Raw genomic sequence first — 17,184 nt, forward strand, 5'->3', positions numbered from 1 at the left:
TCCCAAATCAGCGTAAATAAATTTGCACTCTCATTCTATTTGCGGTCCCACCTAAATGGATTTTCTCCCTTATGTAACTGTCAACTCATCATGCACACTTTCAGAAAAGATTGATATCAACTCCATTAGTGATAGGCAATCTATTTTGAAATCTTTCTGATGACATTCTGCCCTTTGAAGGAAACAACGATGTTTATCTGTTTCTTCCTCATTTTCTCGATCATTTGTATCAGTGGTGGATTGCAGGCGGTACGCTCCGGTACAGGCATACTGGTGCCTGCCCAGAGCACCAGGTACCGTTCTGGTACGGTGCTCCAGAGTGCCCACCCACCCGCCCAGCGTCCTTAACTGTATTTGAACTCTTTGGCAGATACGGCACCTGTGCGATGCTCCGCCGAGCAGTTGGAGCGTCGCAGAGGCTCGCAGAGGCAATGTTGGAGGGTAGGATGCATGTGCGCGCTGCGCGCATTCATGTGGTGGACGCCGGGCCCCGTTGCACCGTACCGGTTGCAACCGGATCCAGAACCCACCACTGATTTGTACATAGGGATAGACACAACTACATGATAGTAAACACCATACACTGTAATAGCTGATTATATTTGTTTAAGTGATAATTGTACGCTGCATTTATGTATAAATGTATGTATAACTACTGATTATGTATGTATATCTACTGATTACTGAATTTATGTCCTGCCTTTTTATTTATTCCAGTATTCATAATGGCTTATATTAACAGAAAATACAAAGGATAGAACAAAATTTAATAACACTCCTTTCATTCTGCCACACATAGCTATTCCCAGAATTTGGAACTCTATATGTAAATAATTCATTTAATCCTTCATTTTAAATGAATCAGTTCACTTACATGACCACAGAATAACAATGCTGAACTCTAATGTGGTATGTGTGGAGAGAGAGGGGGAGGGGCAGGAGGGAGGTGGGAGTGCGTGTGTGAGAGAGAGAGAGAGAGAAAGGGAGGGAGGGAGGGAGGGGGGAAGGGAGAGGGAGAGAGAGAGAGAGAGAGAGAGAGAGAGAGAGAAGGCAAACCTTGCTATACTATAGAAAAACTATAGAAATGCCCAGGAAGTCAACAGGATTCAAACTTGACTTAAGAAAATTTTAATGCCAGTTTCAAATCTTCTTACTACTTGGAAAAGTTATAAAAGAAATAAATATTGCTGTTTAGAATCTCCTGTTCAGGCATAATACCAGAAGACAGCTATTGTCTTGTAAAATCACAGGCTTGGAAACTTTAAATGAAAATCGTACTCTTGATAGCTAGAAAAATAACTTTTTAAAATAAAAATGACTGCTTTCAATTGTTCTGCAAATACATTTCTACAGGATGGGCTTTTTGAAAACGTTATTTCCCCAGTGTGGTTTCATTGTTGCAAAATAAACGATTGCTATTTATATACAACATTCATTTGTATGACCCCTCTTCATATGCAGAGGCTGATGAGTTTCTGATTTTAAAAAAAGGAATAAATGCAAGCCACATTTCATGTGATGGAACTCTCCCAGTCTCTGCTAAAACATAGTGAGTGGAGAAGGTTCCATAAAGTTTCCAATGAAATTTATGGCAAAATTCTTTTTTTATATCTCTCAAAATAATGACCCGTTTTAAAAGGTGACATTGGTACAAATAGACAAAAATACTCCCCAGCATTTATCTCCTGAAAAACTTTGTTTGAAGGCAACTTTTGCAATGACTTGGCTTCTGTGAAGCATGAAGGAAAAACCAGACCTTCTGGCAGTTAGTCACACACAAAAATTGCAAAATGAAATGTACCATACACGGGGGTAATTCATGGACCAAAAAAAAAAAGGTTGTTTTTTTTTTAAATTTAACTTACAAACTTCTCGGAGTTTTTCCTTGTCATAATGCAGTCCCTCGTAATCTTGCAAGCTAATCCTATTCACTCTGATTCGCAAACGATCCAGGATGGCGTGGGGGCTACAAGGAAAAACAGCAGTTCCATTAGTAATTAATTCCAGCTCCAGTCCAATACAGGTTCTGAAAAGGAAAGAATCTGGTTTTCCCAGAATGAGTGAAGAAGAACGGGAACAGGAGGGGGGGGAGAAAAAGCAAGCCTTAGCCAAGTCAAATCCCGCCGACACCTCTCTGCCAATCTCAAGATACAGGCTGGTTGTGAAACAATGACTGCCTTTTGATTTGAGAAATGGTATAAGTTTTCAGAATGAACTCAAAAGTTAAGCTCTGTTGCTTCCATTGTAAATTGATCTATGCTGCCCATATGTTAAGATATTCACAGAGGGCCTTTTGTGGGTATCCCCGGGCCCAAGCATGTTAGGGAAGGAAGGGCATCCTTTACCTGTGCCTGGAGAACCAGGAGGATCCAGCCCAGGCTGCCACCTAGTATCATGGAGGGATAAAAAGATTCTGCTTGAGGATATTTTCAGAACATCAATTCACTTTCATTATGAGTTATGAACCGAGTGTCCAATTCTTGTGGAATTACCTGTTGAATTTGTGCAGCATTTCTATTCACGCAAGGTCCCTATATGGTACTAGTGCGAGAGCACTTGCTTCAGGTGTTCTGCCCCATTTAAGACCTTCCTTAAAATCAGCAGACCAGAAAAAGCAAAATCTAGAACAGTAGGTAGCCCAGGACAAACTTTAAAACAAAGGAGGGCTGCTTGTGCCATTAGACTACTAGATTTTGAAAGAAAGATTTTGTTTTACCCTGAGTGACTCGTTCTTTTGAGATCTACCATTGCCATACAAAGGTCAAAGACCACAGTATTTAGGGATGAGAATAATGATGATGTTGTGACCCACCAGCAGCTGGCGGAGCAGGCAGCAGATTCAGAAAGTGAGGAGGTTGGGGAGGAACATGGGCCAGTCCTGGAGTGGGGGGAAGGCTCTGATGAGGGCCTTGCATCAGAGGCAGAGATGGGGCCAGGGGCGTCTGACAGTTATCGGCTACCTTCAATCAGACATCAGTGAGGCAGATGAACAGCTGGAGCCTGTTCCCAGTGTGCACATGAACAGAGTTGCCAACAAAGGGAGCAACTAAGGAACAAGGGTCGACTTGGGAGTAAGGCCACAGGCGGACAATGAATGGCCCCTCCCAGAGGAAATAAAAGAGGAGTGAAAGGGGAATGGAGTTTGCAAGAGACAATTAGTTCGCTTAATTGGTTTGTGACTCTCCGAGACTCCTTGCCAAGTTTTGAAGATACTGGCTGGGCAGCTCTCCAAGCCAGATAAAGTCTGTGACTGTAAATTCACCCTTGAAAGACTTTGCCAGATGTGAATCAGAGGAATTCACAGTAACTTAATAAAAATATTTTTTTGTCGTGACAAGGAGTCTGCTTCGTGTTTTGGGGAAGCCTAGGTCAGAGGAGATGATAATAATCATAGTCATCCTTTAAAATTGAGTTTCTTGCACTTGTAAAATGTTGGCAATAGAGTGAAACACTGTTTGGAAAATGCTTTTACTAAGATTAATCAAAAAGGAAGAAAACCGCATTTTGTTTTCCAGGTCCCTGAGGAAAGAAAGGTTTGAGGTTTGATTGAAAAGGGGCAAAGGAAAAGGAGAGAACAAGAACTCCGATCCCAAGAGGTACAAGGGCGAGAGGTTAAGGTCATAAAAATGGTGGCTATGACCAGGTGATCAAAGTTTGCTCATTTTTTGATGCTTACAAAAAGCAGCAGGGAGTCAAACACTTGGACATGTCAAAATTTTGACATCATTGATCAACCCCACAGATATTCGTGTACTCATCATATTCAACATTATAATTCCCCAATTTTGAGATGGGGTGAGGTACAGAGAGAATGTAGGCCTACAAATGCTTTAATATCAATAAACTGATCTCAGATAGATGTGAGAAGTAGCTATGTCCTATTATCCATCATTTCTTTCTTTTTTAAGAACAAAACTGAATCCAAACAAGCAAGGAGTGATAATCACCATATTCCCTACTTTCTATATATCAACAATTAGGAACCCAAAGCTTCTGATTTTAAGAATGTAGAATGCATTTTCTTAAAGCAATCTAATCTACTCAGAAATGTCTTTTACATGCAATGGATTCTTACTGCCATGTAAGAAACAATATGGTAAATCAATTTCACATAAATTTACCAAGCCTTAAATCTGACTAAACACAGTGAAGATTATTTCCAAGCAGCCATAAATGAATTTTCTGTCTTTGTCAGTTTTTTAAATTCATTTTGTTCTCTCTCTGCATCAGTTTCATACCATTGCTTTCAGATTACATGACAATTTGTCATTTGACTCCATTTATGTGTATTTGTCTAGTCTTTGCATTTTATTACTTGCTTAGCTCAAAGATCATTTTTGGTAGCAAATAATATATCTATAGCAAATGCTATATCTACTTTCAACTAAATGTATACCAAGTGGTATGTATAGCTCAATAAAGAGACAATCTCCATCCTTGGATTTAGTATCTAAGAAAAGTACAATGCAAATGTGAGCAAAGGTGATGGGGTAGGGAGGAAAATAAGAAAGATCAAGTAGTTATTGCTGATATTAAAACTGTTTTAATCTTTCCCTGTGCTACAGAATAATGGACAATTCCTAATGAAGCTGGATCCTCAGAAGGCTGATAGCAACCATGCATTCTTTCTCTCCCTCTGTCATAGTGGAATAGCTACATGAGGGGACAAGGGAACCATGATGAAGATTGATGTGAATTAACATTACACCTTTGTTGAAAAGATATCCTTTTGCAACCAAGATGACATATATGCACAAACTTTTTCTATGAAAGTCTGCTGAGAAGCCAATTAGCAGATAATTGGGAGATGCCTGCTAATAACAGGCTTCTGTCACCCTAGGACAGATTGAAACACAAACACACACAAGGAACAACTTGAGAATCAAGTCCTTATTAAAGCAAGCACCTTTAGGCAGTTTGAAAGTGACAGGTAGGAATGAAATCAGCTAGAAAATGTGTTGTGGGTGTGTTAAAAAAATAGCTCATCACAAGCACTTCCTTTGGAAGCACACTCTTCCGTATATCCAAAATAATTACAGTTCTTCAAACCTCCAAACATATAATAAATTCACCACCACTAAAGAGCAGCAGCTGTGCACCCCAGGTGCCCTCAAATGTCAAGATTCTTTCCACACAATGCAAGCTGTCATAAATTGCCTGAGAAATGATGGCACCTAAAACTTCCATGCTGCTTCAAGGGACAGCTGTCCATTTTAACTGGCCCCTTCAGACACCTCAGGTAGCCAAATATATTTACCTGCTGTTTGGGGAAAGAAATTCAAGGCATGGTGTTTGGGAGAAATCAGAACTTGAACAACGGTTGGCTTTTTCTGCGAGTTAATTTTGCCACTTACTCAACACAGACAAGATTTACTTAAAATTCAGAAACCAGTGGACTGAAAAATTAAGATGAATATGATGGATAGTACTGTTGTCCCTAACGTTTGGAATAAAATAATTGTTCCTGAAACAGTAGCACCATGGACAGCCAAGAAAACAAACCAATAGATCATTGAACAAATCAACCCAGAGTTCTCACTTGAGGCACAAATAATCAGGTTCACGCTATCCTACCTTGGACACATTATACAAAGACCCAGCTCTCTGGAAAAGCCTTTGGCAAAGGTTGAAGAAAAGAGAAGGACAGGCAAAGGAAGATATATAGACTGATTTACAGTGGCACTGGGTGATCATTGAAGAGCTGAAGAACCAGGTTGGGGACATGGAGAAAATCTATGTGGTCATTAAGAGCTGACAACAATTTGATATTATGTGATCTAATTTAATCAATGTATACACACATATATACATATACATATACACCCCTTGATGGATTATGGCCTTGTCGTGGCAAAGGGGCTTACGTAGCTCAATGAAGCTATGAGCTACGTTGTGCAGGGCCACTCAAGACAGACAGATCATAGCAGAGAGCTCTGACAAAACGTGATCCCCTGGAGAAGGAAATGGTGACCCACTCCAGTATCTTTGCCATGAAAACCCCATGGACAGTACCAAAAGGCACAGGCCTGGAGGAATGTTGTCCATGAGGTCGCGATGGGTCAGCCATGACTTTGCAACTAACAACAACAATACATATACATATACATGTACATATACATATAATCGTGTTTCCCTGAAAATAAGACAGGATCTTACTTTCTTTTGATCCCAAAATAAGCATTTGGCCTTATTTTTGAGGAGATCTTATTTTTTGAAGTGCAGGAGGTGGCAAATGTGATTACCTCATGGTTGCTGCTGTGTTGCAATATTTTGGGGGAGGGCTTATTTTGGGGCATGAGCTCAAAATCCCAGTTGGGCTTATTATCTGGGGAGGTCTTATTTTTGGGAAAACAGGGTACATATACATACACATATACATACACATACACATACACATACACATACACATACACATACACATACACATACACACACACACACACACACACACACACACACACACACACACACACACACACACACACACATATATATATATATATATATATATATATATATATATATATATATATATATATATATATATATGTATGTATGTATTTGTGTTACAACCCCTGGTATGACTAAATACTAAATTAGAGCTAATTAGCTCGAAATAGATCTATCCTAGTCTCCCTTTATTTATTTATCAGTACAATTACAAGACACACACACACACACACACACACACACACACACACACACACACACATACATATATATATATATATATATATATATATATATATATATATATATATATACATGTACATCATATACATATACATATACAAATACATAGTGAGTGTATGTGTGTATATACATGCACACACACAAACAAGCTTGGTCATTAATGCACTTTCAGATGTAGCTAACCTTCAAATCTACACATACATATGTATATTTTATATTTTTTATACATACACACACACACACACACACTTACATATACATATACATATACATACATACATACATACATACATACATACATACATACATACATATAATGAAAAGAGAGTTGACTTATGCGAACATCCAAATTGGGCAAACAGTCAAATGATTTTTTTCTCCATGCAGCGGAAGGCATCCACTGGAAAAGCTAGAGCTGCCAGGCAAAAACTGTTTCCTGGCTTTCACGAAGCTAACTTTTAATAGGCAATTATGTGCTACTCCCTGGAAAGGAAGTATGTTGCCCAGAGCAGTGGTGGGTCTTTTCAGGCGCTCTGCTCCGCTGAGGAAACATCTCCGTTCCCAGCCGAGCTGGTGGAGCGCAGGCAGGCGTCGTTGCTTCGCCAGGGGCGGGGCAAGACTGTACTTCTGGTTTTAGCGCCGGAAGGGAGCGCGCGAGCCAGGTGTAGCGCTGAAAGGGAGCGCGCGAGCCAGGTGGAACGCTGAAAGGGAGCGTGCGAGCCAGGTGGAGCGCTGAAAGGGAGCGCGCGCGATCCGGTGCGATCCGGCAGGAACCCACCACTGGCCCAGAGCATTCAAGACAAAAACCCTCCGTGGAAAAAAAAAGTTAGTCTAACATTGACTGTTGGAATGCTTGTTCCTCATAGAAGGAAGTTTAAGGCAGATGACTACTTCAAGTGCTCTTCAAATCATTGAGCCAGCAGAAAAATATGCCAACATAAGATTGCTGCCCCAATCGCTAAGCCCTTCTTTGCCACAGACTGCTACTGACCTAAAGAAAATGATTAACGGATACCTCCACCTTCATTTACCATCCCACCAAGCATCATCTGCTGTCAGCCTTGTGAATTGCAGACAAGAAGTGCAACTAGAAGTTGTAGCTCTAACTTTATGGTAAGGTTACATTTACAGAATCTTGCAAATCCGATGATACATCTCTCCTCTTTCATGGTTACAATCCAAGAAACTAGAGAGGTCCCTTCTAAGATGTTCGCTATATCCCCATTCCTTCTGTGTGTTGACTGACCACTGTTTAGACTGCAGCAATTCCAGCTATTTCCCAAGGTCTTTCCACGTACCATTTCAACCACTGATGGGAAAACCACTATCAATAGCTCTCCTTAATGTGAGACAGGAGTGAAATTCAATGTGTACAAGTGGGTACATGGAACAGTATGTTTACCTGCCTGCTAAGGTGTCAATGATGAGTTGCTTTGTGCCTCTGACTTCCCGTTGGACTATTTCTGAAAACACATCAAGCCCCTATCCAAAAGTAGCCCTGCTGACATGGAGGGCATGGGGTAAAGCAGGGGGGGAGAGCAATCAGTAGCAGGTAACCCCATTTTCAACTAGTGCTGAAGTGACAATGTAGTGAAGCTACTTCTGTCTCTGTGACCAATAGCATCCAGAAGTAACCCACAGGTAGAAATGGAGCTGGATCTCTCTTGCAGCTCAAGTCAAATTACTGAGCTGGAAAATTAGAAGGGAAAGCTACATTCACTTGTGCAATTTCACCTCCCTTGCTCATTCAAGAAATATGATAGGTGGCCATTCAACCTCTAAATCTCTAACCCAAACAGACTTCATAACTTCAAAGGGAAAGCTGTTCTGCTGTCATTCCATCAGAAAGTTTCATCTAATATATAGTCAAGACTAGCTGATAACCCAGTGTTGTCTGGGTATTTATTTATAGGAGGAAAATGTCCGGACCAAATGTAATTTCTAATGTTGGATTTTCCCCCTTACCAGAGGGAGCCCCCTTGTGGAGTATTGTGAAGCCGTTACCATGGCAACTCCACTGCGCTGAGCCATTTTATGACAGTACAGTAGAAGCCATTTGAAGGCACAACAGGCTGTATCTTAACAGAACACACATCCCGATGAGTGTTAGGGGTATCTTACCCCCACAGTATTTGTTTCCAGAGAGTAAGTCATCTGTGTACCAAGTCTGGTTGAAATTGCTTGAGACGTTCCTGAGTTATGCTGAAACATACACACACACATACACAGCCATTTTTATATAGATAGATAGATATAGTCCTTTTTCATCAACAGAATCATTGATTCAAGTATTACAAGAAGCCATCAGCTACACACTGTAAGATTATATCCTGAGCGTCACTTTATCTATTTGAATTCATGATTTAGATAAGAAGTAGAGGGAAAGCTATTTAAAACCGTAACACTTTGGATTTCCCCGACCTAATAATGTGCAGATTTGTCAGGTCTGAATCTTTTTGAGCTATCCTTGAAGCAGAAGCATCCAGTCATAGGTGGCATCTAGTTCTTACATTTTACCAACAAAGAAATAAAGGGAGACTAGTATAGATCTATTTCAAGCTATTTAGCTAGCCATACCCTTGCTGGGATTCAAACCCAGGCTACTTCCATATTAGGATTGGGGTTGAAAGACAAAAGTGGAAGCAGTAGGTTCCATCCCATATTTGGGTAGACCAGGTTGCCCTGATAGACTGGTCTCATTGGGAAAAAACACTCAAACTTTTAAAATGTTTGGAGCCAACTGTATTCTTCATTCTGTTTTTACTTACCGTATTTTTCGGAGTATAAGACGCACCTTTTTCCCTCAAAAAAGAGGCTGAAAATCTGGGTGCGCCTTATGCACTTAATACAGCATTTTTTTTGCCTCCCGAAACCCCGCCCCCTTCACCAAAATGGCCATGCATAGCTTTTAGGAGGCTTTCAGAGAACTCCTGGGGGCTGGGGAGGGCAGAATGAGCAAAAAATGGGCCGTTTTTTGCTCAATTTTGCCCTCCCAGCCCCCAGGAGCACTCTACAAGCCTCCTAAAAAGCTATCCATGCCCCTTTTTTGGGGGGAAAAAACAGGCTGATTTTGGGAGGTTTTCAGAGTGCAAAAACTTGTTTTTTAATTTGCCTCTTCAAAACCTTGGTGCGTCTTATACTCTCAAAAATACGGTACTCTATCTTGTAAGCCACCTTTTTGAATGCTGAGGAGAAGAGTAGGCTAATCATATTTTAAAGAAACAAAGGAAGCAATTCTACTGCTGGCAGCTTAATTATGCAGATGCTGGGCCCGTTCTATTTTGACTATGCATTTCTGCCCAAGTGACAAGTAAAAAGCAAAGGAAAGAATCTAATCTAGTGGAATTCAGAGCAGGAAACTGATACCCCAACTATGCCTCTGCCACAGGTTCAGGGTGATGCAACTGAAAGGGAGTATTTAATTTTAAGCATCCACATTTTCTGACAATTATTTTTAAATCCTGTGAACCATAACATCCTGTATATAGAAAAACAGGGGAAGAATCCATTTGCATAGATGTCAGGCGAGAGCCTACATTTAATATGATTCAATAGGAAATCTGCCTCTTTAAAAAACAGAACCCAGCATTAAACTTTGGGAAATTCAGAGCTCTCCTGGGGCATGTTCACTATGACAGATTAATGAACTATTTATCTCCTCAATAAACATGCAAAACTAATTAAATGTCCTTGCTTTTTAGAATAATAGGGAGAAGGAAAACACCAGCTTACAAAAGAAAAATAATTAACCTCGCAAGTGTGATTTCATTGTCAGAACTTAGAAGTGATATGCATTAAATATGATGCTTCAATTGAAAACACTTTATTCATTCAAAATGAGATGTCAACCCAGAAGAAAACATGAGACCCGGTTGGGAGCTAGTGCCCACTTCATCAGTTGCGTTGTGCATCCATCCACAAATATCCATGCAGATATGTTTAAGGACAAAATGGACACAAAGGGATAACAAGAAAGGCAAACTTGTCCAGCTTGTGACTCTTCTGTGCAACCTCCATTGTATAGCATTCAGAGCAGCAGGAAATGTTCATAACATAGTTCCATAGTTGTATTATGTTTCTGACATCGTATTGGGTTGACCTTGAAAAGCTAAGCAAGACTAGACCTGGTTAATATTTGGATGGGAGATCACTAAGAAAACTCAGGGATGTAAGTTGGCTGAAAAACCCAAGCTGTCTAGGAAGGCGGCAATGTCAATTCACTTCTATATTGTGCCAAGAAAATTAAATGCATATGTCCATAAGTTATGAATAGTAGTGTTTGAGCAAAGATTACCTTTTATGTAAGTTAAGAAATATCTTGGTCTTTGCTGAACCCTAATGGATCAACCAATAAATGATACAATTTAGACTAGTGCATCAAAACTAACAAAGATTCTTTCAGGAACCATAAGATCCCTTGTTCTTTTTGATATATTCTAGTTACACGGTTTCATGTTTGAATATTCCTTCATTTTACCCACCTCGGAAGGATGAAGGCTGAATCAACCTTGAGCCTGGTGAGATTCGAACTGCCAAACTGCTGGCAGCCAGGGATCAGCAGAAGTAACCTGCAGTACTACACTCTAACCACTACACCACCGCAGCTCCTATTGTTATAGGATCACCCATCTTCCAATTTAAATTCCTTCTTCAGAGATCAGAAGTCTCCCTGTCTTCAACACATCCATTAAATCCTAAAACTGAACATCATATGATTTTATTTACTGCAAAATTATAACATAGGGGTATCTAGGAGATTGCCTTTTCCATGGATATTTCTACCAGAATGTTCAGATACTTTTAAAAAGTATTTTATTAACCACTGATATAGTCTGTTCCCAGTTGACACCTCGGGAAATATGCTGTTCATATTAACTAAGCTACTTTCTTTATTTACATATCTTTCTAGTAGTACTTTTTTCTTCTTTTTGAAAACAAGAGCCTTATAAGTTCCCTTAGAAAACAAACAATGATATCATTTTTTTCTAATCAGTCTTCCCCCTCAAAAAAAGGGCAAAAGTTTGCTTGTATTGACAAAATATTCAATGGGACAGGGCTTAAAAGGGATGTCAAGTCAATTCTTGTAAATCTTTAGAGGTCTCACTTGCCATCTTCAGGCTGGTGTTTTCGGCTAAAAGCGTGGTTGGAGCTGCCGTCTTTCTATAAATCTTGGTGGGGTGTGTGTGGAGTGCTGGTTTTGTTTCAGTAAGTGGATTGATTGGCTGTGTGGTTGTATCATGATTGGCAGATTGGTGCTGATTGGTGCTGGCTGTGTGTCCATTGTTGTTTTGTGTTGTAACGGTCTGGGTGGTGGGTGGGGCTCATTTGTTGATAGGGCTAGTTTCCAGAGGTCTGGTAGGTGAGAGGTATGGTCACATTTACTCATGGTGTTTCTCTATTTCGATAGCTTCCATAATTATTCTCTTGTTGAAGTGTTCAGTTTTGGAGAAAACTGAACACTTCAACAAGAGAATAACAGGTGGGCCCTCCAGAGCCTGTACCGGGGCATACCGCCTGCAACCCACCTCTGATATATATATATAATTTGTGTGTGTGTGTGTTCTAGCATAACTCTGGAATCTTGGTACACAGATGTCTTACTCTCTAGAAACAAATACTGTAGGGGGTAAGACATCCTTAAAACTCCTCGGGGTGTTGAGATACAGCCTGTTGTGCCTTAAAATGTATTCTATCGTACTGCCATACATGAGGACCAAACAACAAGTTCACCCTGAAAATGATCCTTCCACAACCAAAATAGCTTCATTCACATAGAGAGACAGTATCAGCAGTTTCACAAAACTTCAAAAGCAGCAGAAATGCAAAAAGGTTTTCCAGGAAGAAATCCTTTTGATGGGACCAACTGAGAACCAGTTTGGTCTAGTGGTTAAGGCACCAGGCTAAAAGGCAAGAGACCATGAGTTCTAGCCCTGCCAATTGGGTGACCTTAGGCCAGTCACTCTCTCTTAGCCCAACTCAGTTCAGTGGTTTAAATCCCTAGCGCCGTGCAACGGAGTGAGCTCCCGTTACTTGTCCCAGCTTCTGCCAACCTAGCAGTTCGAAAGCACGTAAAAATGCAAGTAGAAAAATAGGAACCACCTTTGGTGGGAAGGTAACAGCGTTCCGTGCACTTTCAGCATTTAGTCGTGCTGGCCACATGACCACGGAGACATCTTCGGACAGCGCTGTTTATTCAGCTTTGAAATGGAGATAGGTACCGCCCCCTAGAGTCAGGAATGATTACCATACATCAGCAAGGGGAACCTTTACCTTTAGAGAAACATTAGGGGGGATTGGCTGGAACATGGAGAATAACCTTTCATTGTATTTTGTTTCACTTTTCACTTTAACAAGTGTTTTTATTGAAGAATTGGAATCAGAAACAAAATAAATACAAGTGTATCTAATGGTTTGTCTTCCATTATTTTCTATTCCCAAGGGCACACCCTTTATTCTAACAAACCCTGCTGAAATATTTTACAATGTATTAGTAGGAATGGATGAACATTCCATTTTTTGAGGGAAATACAAGAATGTTGTATTTTCACAGATATTAATAATTGGGTTTCTGATGGGTAATTTTGGAGTTATGGCTGTTATTGTTTCACCAGTGCTAAAAAGCCATCAGCACGGATGAATGGATGATGGAGGGATGAATTGTAAATCAATAGACAGAAGAGAAATAAATAGTTACCATCAGCAATTTAGTGGCAATTTTGTTGTTGGCATTTGTGAAAGAAATGGATAAAAATTTCAATCTCATCCAACATTTTATAGTTGTATAAATTATTATTTTTTCCCCGCCCAAAATCTAAGTGAGGAAAAAGCCTGTAATTGTGAGCTGATTTATAGCAGAGAAATGTTGATGAATGTAGTATATACATTTTTCTAAGCATGCAGTTAGCAAATGTCTTTATAAAAAGCATGGTTTTGAAGCACTGCAGTATCTCTAGCCTAGTCTTTGTGGAGAAAAAGAAAACAACAATTAATGATGTAAAGAATCCTCAAATAACTTTCACTGTCCAAAATTCAAGGCTAATTATAAATGATACCTTTGGAATTTGGGGCTTTAAATAATTACCTACCAACATTCATATTCTTCAAAATCAATTCTGCTCATTGGTCTCAATTGGATTTTCAGAACGATCTTGATAACATCTGAGTATTTTATTTTTATTGATTAATTAAATGTATATGTTGCCCATCAAGTGACTCTAAGCAGCAGAATATCATAGTGAGTAGCACTCTAAATCTAACATTCATAATGCTTTTGGAGTTAGTGCTTTAATTTATTAGGCATGCTAACAGTTGGTTGTTATGAAACAATTTGGTTAATCGATCTCAGGTTTGAGATATAGAATAATTTGAACCATTTTCTACAATCTACTACTGTCTTTATACCTTGATCCAATATCTAAATGAATTGGGATTCTAGAAACGCTTACTTCTTTAAATTCATTTTAGAATTGGATTTCTTATTAAGCGGCATACATGCTCTATGCAGGCATTCTTAAAAGTACTTAACTAAGCATGCAAACATAGCTGAGCTAAATAGCTCGGCCCACATCCAACATATCACATGATGCTTCTTCCTTAAATCTTGCTTAAATCAAGATCTCTCTCTCTCTCTCCCTCCCTCCCTCCCTCTCTCTCTCTCTCTCTCTGTGTCTGTCTGTCTCTCTCTTTCTCCATCCATCCATCCATCTACCTACCTACATGCCTACAATAGTTGGGTTGTAGCTGCTGCTTGCATTGTACATATGCTAGAAGAACACTATTTGGGATAATTTACACAAAGTGGGATGAAACCAGAGGTGGTATTCTACTGGTTTGGACTGGTTCATCTGAACTGGTGATGGAAATTGCAGGTGGCCCCGCTCTACGGCATCCCATTTAGGCCCTTTTTTTAGTGAAAAGCGCATGCACGGAAGGCTTAGCACATGCGTGGAGGTGGGCTGCAGGCGTGCACGCTCACCTTTGCGAACTGGTAGGGAAGGTAGGTAAATACCACCCCTGGATGAAACTCAGTTTGTACAATCATGGTCTCAGTTCATAACATCTTTCTAGGGCTTTCAGGAAAGAATACGCAGAGCATTCATGGATCCCACCACCAACTCTGTGCTTCAAGAGCTGTAATTTTTAGTCTGCATTTGATTGATTGACATACCAATGTAACTGAATCCACAGACACAGTGCTTTGTAAAATATGTCATAATTCTTTCCCCTGAGCAATTTCTGCTCTGAATAGCTGAATATGAGATGGAAAGAACATGCCCCGAAAACATCTTTTTTCTGCAGTATCCCTGAAACTTTGCCTCTCTCTCTTTTTTCATTCCCATACATTGATGGGGGCATTTTACATCAACCGTAGCCTGGTGTTTTCCCTCTTATTCTAACACTATCCAAGGGCAGCCCCAAAGGAGTTTAAAATCTGCTATGCTTTGTCACACTTTATGTTGTAAGAAAGTCAGATGACTGCAGCCACTTGACACAGAAGGATGAGGAGGGATTGGAAATGAGGACAGCAAATTTCACACCAGGCTACTTTTCTGTCATCCCGAGAATAGACAAAGTGCATTTCCATTCAGCAGTGAGGAAATCATGTTCATTCCAATGGGAATGGGAATTTAGTTTATGAAAGGCTATGTGGGAAAGAGGCATTTCAAGGAAAACAGATATCATGCATGTGTTCTGAACCTTGTGAAGGAAAAGTGGAACGTGTAAACTGCTCGACTGTTGCTTTTTGACAACAGTTCTCTCTCAGGAGCTGGAGAAAGAATAATGTTTCGTTGTGCTTCAGTCCATACGAATTGTCTCTGGAAGCAGTGGCTGGTTATTCCTCAAGGGCCTTTCTTCTCAGGTATCAGAAGAAGTAAAAAAAAAAAGCCAGGCTGCAACTACTTAGGATTGAATTACCCAGTCTGTAAGCTTGTATTCTATCGGGTTATTAAAAAAGGACTACAAAAGGCCAAAGAAATCGGAACGCTGTTGCCCTCTACTCACATTCAAGTAATTTCACTTCGGGTGCGACCCTTACACAATTAGACTATGAATTTTCCTGCGATTACTCAGAAGCAGAGGTGGTATTCAGCCAGTTCTAACTGGTTCTGGAGAACTGGTAGCAGAAATTTTGAGTAGTTCGGAGAACCGGCAAACAGGCTGGCCCCGCCCCTGTTACCTGATCTTCTTTTGTTGCCCTGAACAGGAAAACGGAGCTCCAAAGCAGGTTAGTGGGATGGGGAGGGAATGGGGATTTTGCACTGTCCTTCCCCTGCCATGCCCAAAAAAGCCACGCCCACAGAACAGGTAATAAAAAAAATTTGAATCCCACCACTGCTCAGGAGCTCAGAGTTCTCAACAAACAACACTAGAACAAGTAACTTTTGTTCAGTATCAGTTTCAGGAACTGGTTGGCACACTGCATTGCTGGAAATGCTAGCTTTGTCGAAAGCATTTCCAGAGGACTACAGGATTCATGCTACATAAACCATGCGGAGAAGGAGAAGAAGGTGGAGCTGAAAAGAAAGGGGTGATACTGTAAAAATAGGGAAGGGAAAGAAAAGTACTCACATGGTGAAAGAATCAGGGGGAGCCGAAACTCTCCTCAGGTCAGCGGGTGGCACTTTTTGGATGCTATAGGCAGCAGGAAATGAGTAGCCACAGCAGGAACAGCACAACAGGATGGACAAACAAGAAAAAAGCCCAGACAGACAGAGAGAGAGAGAAAGAAAGAGAGAAAGACAGACAACATTTAACCAAAACAAAATGAAAGCATTACATACAAGCTCAATGGAGATGTATATTAAATTCTAGGGCAGCGTACCCAAAGCCAGTGATAGATACCAGCATGCACAATGAAGGGAAATGGTTCTGGTACCATAGCATGAGGCAGCACAAGGGCAAAAGATAGGAGACTCTTGTAGCATGATGTAGTCTTGGAAACGGCAAGAGGTTGAAGGGCTCTGATACAGAAAGGCAGAAGCTATCAGAGCAATTGCTCCAGGTACCACCACTGATGGAGACCTCACCCAAAGTATGACTCAGTCTTTCAAACATATTGGCATTCGGACATATTGGTGTTTTTCAATCATTACCACAACAATAATCCCTCAAAACAATTCAGCCGGTTCTATCTGATTTAGGCGAATCAGTAGCGGTGGCGGCGGGAGGCTCAGCTCACCTGCATGGACATCCTCGTGACCCATTTTTGACACTTTGCGCATGCGCTCACATTTGCGAACCGGTAGCAAAGGTATGTTAATTTCATCTTTGCTTCAAAATATAATGCAGAGAGTCCCCGCTTATTGACTTAGGAGGACAAGAGAGGGAAAATATAGGTACAAGATGATGGGGGAACTTGTGCATATTTTAGACCCAGGCAGAGTTTTGAAAAGGCATTGCATTTACAGTTCATTTTGCTAACAGTAAATAGCTCCTGCCATCTCAGTATAAATGGATTTTCCACTTCCTCATTAGTCTCTCAAGCATTCC

At 40.4% G+C, this 17,184-nt stretch overlaps 1 protein-coding gene across 1 annotated transcript in view; it reads right to left on the reverse strand.

The window, feature by feature from the left end:
• The window catches only part of DGKI (diacylglycerol kinase iota), a 309,532-nt gene that overhangs the window by 88,777 nt on the left and 203,571 nt on the right, over positions 1-17,184 (reverse strand). Inside the window, exons 21-22 of the mRNA XM_081957046.1 lie at positions 16,264-16,326; positions 1,866-1,966 (exon numbers count right to left, since the gene is read on the reverse strand). Coding sequence (XP_081813172.1) covers positions 1,866-1,966; positions 16,264-16,326 — 164 coding nt within the window. The remainder of the gene's footprint in view (positions 1-1,865; positions 1,967-16,263; positions 16,327-17,184) is intronic.

Source organism: Natrix helvetica (genome assembly GCF_964273705.1).
Source record: "Natrix helvetica genome assembly, chromosome: 6".
Lineage (NCBI taxonomy): Eukaryota > Metazoa > Chordata > Lepidosauria > Squamata > Natricidae > Natrix > Natrix helvetica.